At 36.8% G+C, this 9451-nt stretch overlaps 1 protein-coding gene across 3 annotated transcripts in view; it reads right to left on the bottom strand.

Annotated features, from left to right (window-relative positions):
- The window catches only part of LOC107719143 (oxidation resistance protein 1-like), a 73916-nt gene that overhangs the window by 60560 nt on the left and 3905 nt on the right, over positions 1–9451 (bottom strand). For 2 of the 3 annotated variants that reach the window (XR_001637491.1, XM_016526508.1), the window contains exon 1: positions 2517–2654. The exons of the other annotated variant lie outside the window; for it this stretch is intronic. Coding sequence is in view for 1 of the 2 variants with exons in the window: in XM_016526508.1 (XP_016381994.1) it covers positions 2517–2626 (110 nt within the window). In the remaining variant the exon portion in view is untranslated. Of the gene's footprint in view, positions 1–2516; positions 2655–9451 lie in introns of those variants that run through there. 3 annotated transcript variants of the gene reach the window in all.

The raw sequence follows: 9451 nt of genomic DNA on the forward strand, positions 1-9451 counted from the left end.
GGTGGTTTGTTTGAATTCTGAAAAGATGTGAGCTACAACGCTCCAGGACATCCTAAGTTTTGTGCCAGGCCTTCGGCCTTGACTTTTCCATTCATCAAGATTCTCTGACTCAAACTGATTCTTTTTCATCAACCAACTTCAGCAAAGATCAACTTGAGCCTTCAGATTGCATCAAGCCTTTCTTTCAGACAGACGAGACGTGCAAGTATTCAAACTTAGTCTTATTAATTGATACATTAGGTATCATTTGCATCTTTTTACAAAGGTGTGTTTGAACTAAGAAATGGATGTTTCCTTCAGGCTGTCGATCTGCTGAATATCAAATGGTACCATAGTTTCATATTCTTATTTCTCTTCTCTTTACTGCGTTAAGCTTTTAACCCTTTCCTATACCAACTGTATGTGTGTGTGTGTGTTTATGTGTATGTTAGACCAGTTTAATTGTTTATGTAGTATGTTGGACTAGTTTAAGTGTTTATGTAGTTAATAAAGTCTTATTTGTATCACACTTGACGTTGTTCATTGTTTGCTCATAACTGGAGTCCCTAATCATGCAGATTTATGCTACAGGCTCTGTGTAGAGTTGTACAGTAAGAAAGTTATTTCCCTTAACCAGGAAATTAACGTTCTTAGAATTGACAGACAGTTGACCCTGAGAGGTCAAGTAAATATCTACAGCGGATCTAAATATTTGTAATTAATTATAACTAGTTATGATTAATTATTCATATTTCCCCATGAGCTGATTCGCTACACTGTATTTGATCAAAAATACAACAAAAAATATTACAATTTAAAATATTTTTTCTGTTTCATTCAAATTATTTAATAGTGTCAACAGATATAAAAATTTGTCTTTTTAATGTTTTTAAAAAGAAGATTCTTACGTTCATCAAACTTGCATTTACTATATTTTTTAACAAATACAGTACAAATAATATTGTTAATTTTCAGCAGCCATTACTCCAGTCTTCAGTATCACATGATCCTTCAGAAATCATTTTAATATGCTGATTTGCTGGAAAACAATTATACACTTTTGCAGTTATAACATTTTCATTCAATTTAATGCATTCTTCATTAATTTCTTCCTATAAATGACATATATAAAGATTTATAGATTTTCTAAATACATATTTAAACTATCTGAAAATATAACAAAAGAAAATCTGATTTCTCATGACATGACTTGATGTGATCGTTCTATAAAGCTGTTGAAACAACTATTGTGTAAAATGACCTAAGATTATTCAAATTTAAGAATTTGGCCATACAACCCACCATGGTATTTACAATTTCCTTTGTAAATGTCTAAAAACCGTGGTACTTTTTCATAGGAGCTGTTCACCACCCTAAAACAAGTGCTTAAATGGAACAAAGATGTACAATATTACAAAGCTAATTCTGATTCATCCTCATTCTCCTCCCACAATCACCTGCACAGAAACAAACAAATCATGCGTGTTGGAAGGCTTTCTGTGGTCTTAATCACTGTGTGTATGCAGCGAGGTGACTCATCCTCCACTGTGCTCTCATCATCCTTTACCTGATTCTTACAGAAACTCTTTAAACCTGACAACATCTCCAGGGACTAACAGGGGTCAAATGAAGCCTGCAGAAACACGACGTGATTATGGAAATTCCCCTCACAATTGCTGCAGACGTGTAAACAGCCCTGCTGTTGATTCTGAACGCTGTGTTTACACTCATTCCAGAGGTTCAGTTCTCATCACAGGCCGCTGTTGTCCTCTGTTCACTGCCTGCCATCTAATCAATAAATCACAGCACAGGGGGACGATTTGCTCATGCACATTAACAAATAAAGACCTTCATGAACACTGCTGATTCTACAAACACACGATAGATGGAGTATGTTCATCTAGACCTGTATAAATCACTATGTGAACCTAATGACATCATACAGGACTTTCCATTTATATCCTAATAGTCTTGCCAGACAAAGAAATTCAAGCATGTGAATTTAACTTTTTTCATTCTACATACCCATAAGATCAGTAAAAAAAAGAAAGAAAAGTCACAAAGGATATATATTTATCTCAGTTCTTCTATAGCAATGGAAATCAAATAAGAACACTTCTTCTTAGATATTTCCCCTCAGAAAAAGACCCCAGTGATTTCACATGTCCCCAGATTCAGAAAACATCTAAACGTCTCAAAGTGTTCTTAGATTTGACAAGATGTGCAATCAAAAGTCAGTTCTCAGCATGAACTCAAAAATGTATCTTCAAAGACTATCTGAGATAAATATTCCACTCTATATTCATACTGTGTCAACAACAGTTTGTAACTGTTGCTAAAACTTATAAATTGCTACAATGCTCAGTGATATAAAATTGCTAAAGCAATTAAGTATGTTTGAGAGACAGGTGCAAACAGACTTGATGTCATGGCGCCACTAAGCCAATAAAATATATTAGGGCATACAGCCTACATGCACAATTAAGGTTTCAAGGTAGTCTAGTTAAAAGTGTTTTTCACTGGGAAATGTAGCCTACCTGCAGTGCAGAGCTGTTGACATCATTAAAGTGCAAATGTTTAAAGAATAAAGTTCATGGCTGGCAAAAGATAGGATAGTTTCCATGGCTCCTAGGTAAATATCCATCATATTCAGCGCTCTTGTATCTGTGTTTTGAGTATCGCGCTGGTTGGTTTTACTGAGTGAGAACGCGCTCCAAACGATTCAGCACGTGTGGCGAATGATTCAAATTAAAACACGAAAGGATTCGGACCAGCCTGTGATTCGGACCCTTACTGAACGTAATTGAAAGAATCGACTCGGAAGATTTATTGACTCATTTATTGGGCATGGCTAGTTCGGATTTAAAACAGACAAAAAACAGGACACACACACGATATTATTGCTATGTGGAAAATGATTCTCATGTTGGTAAAAGGCGATCTCTGATCTCAGACAAGGATTTATCAGTAAATTTACTGTAGCTTGAGCACCAATAAAGTTGGCTTTTTATATACAGATTCAGATCGTTCTGCCAACTCCGTTTGAAACCGAGATACGATTCGTTGACCTACATTAAATCGCTAATTCGCTAAGTCTTCCATTCTAAACAGCCTACAGAGAATACTAACCTAAATGATTCAATAGTTTTAATTCTGCTGTCATGTTTGAGTTATGTTTGCTGACAAACTGCAGTCCCCTCGCATGCTTATACAAAATCATTTAAGTGAGACTTGTTTTCTGGATGTTTCATCAGTTGTAAGCCTGTAAGATTTTACAGCTAAACCTAAAGCTCGTTTCTCTGTGCATATTTAAAAATATAGTTTGTTTTGTGTCATGTTGGCGTGCGCTTTGCACAACTAAACACAGAATAGAGATCATTCTCCTTCCTAAAATAGGCCTAGCTATCATCTCCAAATTTCTCAGACATGTCCAGCTAAGCTAGATTTATTCATGACACGTAAACAAACAACTTGAAAGAAAAGCTTGGTTGTTTTTCCATTTACACAGAACAAGATAAAAAGCTGAAAAATTATGGTTGAGACGTGGGCAGCAGTTTGATTTTTCAGGCAACATATTTACAACATGAAAGAGTGAGTCTTGTAGTTTGTGTTTGGCTCGAGGAATACAAAAAGTACAAGGTCAACTTCATCAAAGAAAACAAGACATTATGAAACCACAGGATTATTTCTCAAGTCAGAATGCAAATGTTCTTTTCTTTAAAATCAATTGCGTGTTTACATGGTTATGGAGTAAGTGAAAAGCTGAAGTGAAAGTTCTGTTGTGATATCTGAGACACTTGTCTGAGACCTGCTTAGGATATTCATTGCAAGACCTTTCCACCCTTGAGGAGACACACTTGTTTTAATTAATTATTAAACTGTCCTGACACAGAATGAGACTACAGCGTTACACAGACCTGTGATTTCCCATGATGCAATTCCCTCACATGTGGTAGAGTTTTGCTGTTGTTTTTGCTGTGCAATTGATTATTCATAACAATCAATAACAATTAATAATTTTTACTTTTCCAGAAACATTATCTATTCTACAGGTATATTTAAAAATAAATAAAAAAGTAAAGTTGTCTAAACCATCCTTTTGAGGTGAAACTACTTTTTTAGGTGGGATAAATTCTGGGCCCATGCTGCTAAATGCTGCAGTTGCACCAAAAAGCGTCTTTAGATTCAAATGTGATAAAATGATTTTACAAGCAAAACAGCCAAGATATAAATTCGCAATTCTGAGGAAATAAGTCAGTTTTGCAAGATGTAAATTCAGAATTCAGAATTTCTATCTCACAATTCGGACCTGCGAGTTTAGAATTGTGAGATTATATTTCGCAATTCTAAATGTATATCCCGTAATTCTAAGTTTAGGCCTATATCTCTCAATTCTGAGGCAGAAATAGGAAGGTATTAACTTAAAATCACGAGAAAAAAGTCGCAATTGCCTTTGTTCTTTTTGGCCTGTGGCTGATTCAAGCCAATTCTGGTTATCAAAATGGCTGTATTTTAAAAATATTATTAATATTATTAATAATAATAATAATTCAGTAAGTTCAAAATGTGCTGTACTGTGACTCCTTGTAAGATTAGCTCCAGTAAATATATTATTAAATCTATAGAACATAAACAGTGCTTTAACCTTGCAGAAAAGTGAATGTGTGCTTGAGCTCCATTCCCTACAATTTACATTCTGAACACAGTTGTGATTGTTTGAGCTCTTGGCAAGGTGGGACTCTGTCAGTCCAACTCTGGATTTATTCTGCTGAGTCATTACACAAAATTATATTATGTTGACAGAGACAACTGCCTCAGGAGGCAGTGCTCTAAAATGACTTTGTTCCAAGTTAAATTTAATCTTGAGAGCTGGAAGCATTTCGATACAACAGAGCACAGATTCAGTCCTATAAGAGCATTTAATTCCCGCTTTGGTGTCGGTCATGTGCATGTGGATTTTGCCAGTTGTTTGTCATATTTATCACATTGACTGTCAAGAGCTGGACGTAATGTGCATTTAAAAGGGAAGTGTGCTATTTGTGCACCACTAAGGCACATAGTGTTTTGGACATTTTGTCATCTGCAAGGCAAAAATCAGCGAAATCATTCGTCATTGCAAATGCTAAATTAAATTTGTAGAGTCTAAAACTGACATGTCGGGAGAGAATAATAGCTGCTGTTACTGATTCAGTGAAAATAGCTTAAGTACAAGCACGGAAACATCTAAAACAGCAGATGAGCAACCAAAAAGTCCCTACAACTAAGTGGGAAATTGGTTAAAATGAGCCACCAATCACTCATATGTGAGTCTTGATTTGGGCTGTTTTACATGTTAAAGGAATAGTTCACCCAAAAATGAAAATTTGCTGACAACTTTGTTTCTTTATCAGATGTCAACAGATTTGGAGAATTTTAGAGTCACATCACATGCACACCAGTGGATCTTTTGCTGTGAATGCGTGCCATCAGAATGAGAGCCCAAACAGCTGATAAAATCATCACAATAATCCACACAACTTCAGACTGATGGCCTCAGGGTGAGTCATTTTCACTTTTGGGTGAACTATTCCTTTAATACATGAAACACGTGAGTAACACATGATAAACCATGCTGCAAGGGTCAGTCGCTGTGTTACTAGGGCTTAGAGGAGCAAATCCCTCTCTAATCTACAGACGGCACTGTACTTCTGTTTACACTGGGATTTAAATCTTTCACTGGATCTCCAGCACCATAAACTGCTTAACTGTTAAATATTATGCAATCTGAAAACTTTTAATGGCTGAAAAAATTGTGAGCTAATGAACGGTGTGCTCATAATTAAAGGGTTAGTTCACCCAAAAATGAAAATTAGCTCATAAATTACTCACCCTCAAGTCATCCTGGGTGTATATGACTTTCTTCTTTCAGACGAATCCAGTCGGAGTTATATTAAAAATTGTCTTTGATCTTTCAAGCTGTTTAATGCTACTCAGCGGGTGTTGCATGCATCCGTCCAAAAGCAGTTAAATAAAATGCGCCCATCCATTAAAAAAAAGTGTCTCACACGACTCAGGGGGCTGAACAAAGGCCTTCTGTAGCGAATCGATGCGGTTTTGTAAGAAAAATAACCATATTTAAAACGTAATAATCACTTTAATGTAGCTTGCGTATTCAAAACGTAATAATCACTTTAATGTAGCTTGCGCTCACTGTTGTACACTGGAAGCAGTTCCGGGGAATGACATTTACATTTACATTTACATTTAATCATTTAGCAGACGCTTTTATCCAAAGCGACTTACAAATTAGAACAATAGAAGCAATCAGACCAACGAGAGAACAACAGTGTACAAGTGCCATGACAAGTCTCAGTTAGTCTAGCACAGTACACGTAGCTAGTTTTTTTTTATTAGCCTCTCATTTTCAAGGCCGCTCTTATGATACAAGTTGAATTATAAAATAAGTAAAAAAAATATAACATTACAGTCTAATGAACTATATTACTAGGTGCAGGATTTTTTAATTCCAGTTATGAATACATTTTTTACTGAACATTGTTGAGGCTGTTTTATAAAACCAATATGCCAAGATTTTAACATAGTTAAGGCTTCACAGCATGCCTAAAAATTCCTCGCCCATGATCTGTCTAATGTCTGTTGCTTTTTATATAAAATAATTAAGTATTAAATGATAGACAGATATTTTTATTGATTGCTGAGGGGAAATCAGTTGCAAAACAGCATCAGCATCAACCATGCACAAACCCATATAATGCAATTAAATGAGACAGGCAGAAGTTCATTGCTGTGAAACAAATGTTTACAGCATTAATTAGCAGTGCTATCACTAGACTTAGAGCTTAGACATTTTTTCCTCATGAAAAAGAAACATTCCTATTAAAGCTGAAAGCAGCGATGAAAAGGCCCTCGCACCCGGGCTCACCGCCACCCGGTGACTTTAGGAAAACAGCTAACGGTGGGCAATATGCATTTAAAGTGATAAATATAGGAGGAATATGTCAAAGTTATTTATATGTGCCAAACTTCCTACTGCCAGCTGGTGGCGCTATGACTGTAACTGAATGTTGGCATGTACATGTCTTCAGACCAGGGCTTTTACCAAATCTGTGAAATTTGGTGCAGATTGAACATGGTATGTTTGAGTTAGTGTAAAACATGAAATGTGCTGTTGCCAACAGGTGGTACTATAAATTATAACTGAATATTGGCATGTAAATGTTTTCAGGACAGGACTCTTATCAAACTTGTTAAATTTGGGGCAGATTGGACACTGCATGACTGAGTTACAACAACTTCCTGTTTCACTGCATTAATAGCATGCTTTAGCACTTAGCTAAGTGTTGCTAGTATGTTTTAGTATGTTTCTAGCATGTTGCCAGCCTATTTAACACTTGTTGACGCTTTGTAATATGTTCCTAGGAGACCATAACAGTGTTAACCATGACACTTCCTGTTGCCAGCAGGTGGCGCTATGACTATAACTAAATATGGGCATGGGTATGTGTTCAGGACAGAACAACTATCAAATGTGTGAAGTTTGGGGCAGATCGGACATTGCTTGCCTGAGTTACAGCAACTTCCTGTTTCATGGCGAAACATCAAATGTGTGTACCGATTTTCGTACATGTACGTAAAACGTAGCTCGACGCGCACTCAGTTGAATGTGTACAGGTGGTGCAATCGAGCCATTTTGCCACACCCACTTCTGAAACCCATATCAGATGTAAATTTTCGCCAGTTCTGACGCGTGTGCAAAGTTTCATGAGTTTTGGAGCATTTTTAGGCCCTCAAAAATGCGATTCACTTTGGAGAAGAAGAAGAGGAAGAAGAAGAAACGGAGCAATTCCACTAGGATCCTCACACCATCGGTGCTCTGGTCCAGGGCCGTCCTTAGCTGACGTGGGGCCTGGTGCGAGGTAGGGAGCGGGGCCCCCCTCGGTCCCTTCGTGATCGTGTTCTGGGGGGAGGGGGGGTCCTAAACATGCTCCAAAACTTGGTGCGTTCACTGCGGGGCCCCCTCAAGCGTGGGGCCCGGTGCGACCGCACCAGTTGCACCCCCCTAAGGACAGCCCTGCTCTGGCCCTAATAAATTTTTATGCAGTCCCACACAACAACCCTTTTTAAAGTCTTGATATTTCAGCCTTTTCCATCTGTCCCATAAATCATTGACTAGTTTGCGTCAACGCACTATTAATTCATAAATGAAGTGTGGCTGCATGATAAATTTCTGTAGCCTGAACCAGTAAAGCTCCTACCACCTGGAGGACTCCGACTGGCTTCTTTGGATTTAGGATTTACAGTGTTACGCAATACCATGAGCTGACTATAATGCTGTAGATACAGAAAAAAAAATAATTGTTGCAGTGTTCAAAACAAAAACAACACAAACACAGTGATTCTGTTCCAAAACCTAGTGAGCTGACTACATAGGCAGCATTTTAAGTATGTTCCAAAAGCGTGATTACGATATTTCATTCTAATCAAATTAAAAAAGGAAGCACTGTATGCATCTTGGAGATGAAAATCCCAGAATGCATTGCGGTAAGTTCTTTGAAATAATGTATACAAGAGGGTGGCGTGAGAGAAATTTCTTCTTGCAAGCCAGCTCACTTGGTATTGGAACAGAGCCATAGTTTTAATTGGAAATCTTTTTTTTTTATGTGCTGTAAATAAGTGATCCGTAAACACTGAAGTGAAACCTTCATTTTGAAAGAATCTGAGAGAGACAAGCTGTCATGTTGTTCAGTCTTTCATGTGACTGTGCCTTTCAGAGAGAATGGAGCAGAATTTTAATTTCACTAAGAGACGAGAAAAGGTCCCCAGTGCAATTAGAGAAATAGGAAATAGATGGTGTGCGAGGACATGACATTTATCTCATACGAATATGAATTTGAAGCTTTTGAAATCTGAAGGCAGAACAAAAGTGTGTGGATTTGTAAGTCGCGATTGTTTTAATAATAAACTAAACGGAACAAATAATTTTGGGGTCAGTAATATATATATATAGAGAGAGAAAGAAAGAAAGAAAGAGAACGAACCAACCCCAACATTTGAACAGTAAATATGTGACCCTGGACCATAAGGTCAATTTTTTCGAAATTGAGATTTATACATCATCTGAAAGCTGAATAAATAAGCTTTCCATTGATGTATGGTTTGTTAGGATAGGACAAACCATACATACATTTGTTAGGATTTGGCCGAGATACAACTATTTGAAAATCTGGAATCTGAGGGTGCAAAAAAAATCAAAATATTGCGAAAATTGCCTTTAAAGTTGTCCAAATTAAGTTCTTAGCAATGCATATTACTAATCAAAAATTAAGCTTTAATATATTTACAGTAGGAAATTTACAAAATATCTTCATGGAACATGATCTCTACATAATGTCCTAATGATTTTTGGCATAAAAGAAAAATCGATAATTTTGACCCATACAATGTATTGTTGGCTATTGCTACAAATATACCC

The sequence above is a fragment of the Sinocyclocheilus rhinocerous genome, unplaced genomic scaffold, assembly GCF_001515625.1.
Source record: "Sinocyclocheilus rhinocerous isolate Xijiao unplaced genomic scaffold, SAMN03320098_v1.1 scaffold1084, whole genome shotgun sequence".
In the NCBI taxonomy this organism is placed as follows: Eukaryota; Metazoa; Chordata; class Actinopteri; order Cypriniformes; family Cyprinidae; genus Sinocyclocheilus; species Sinocyclocheilus rhinocerous.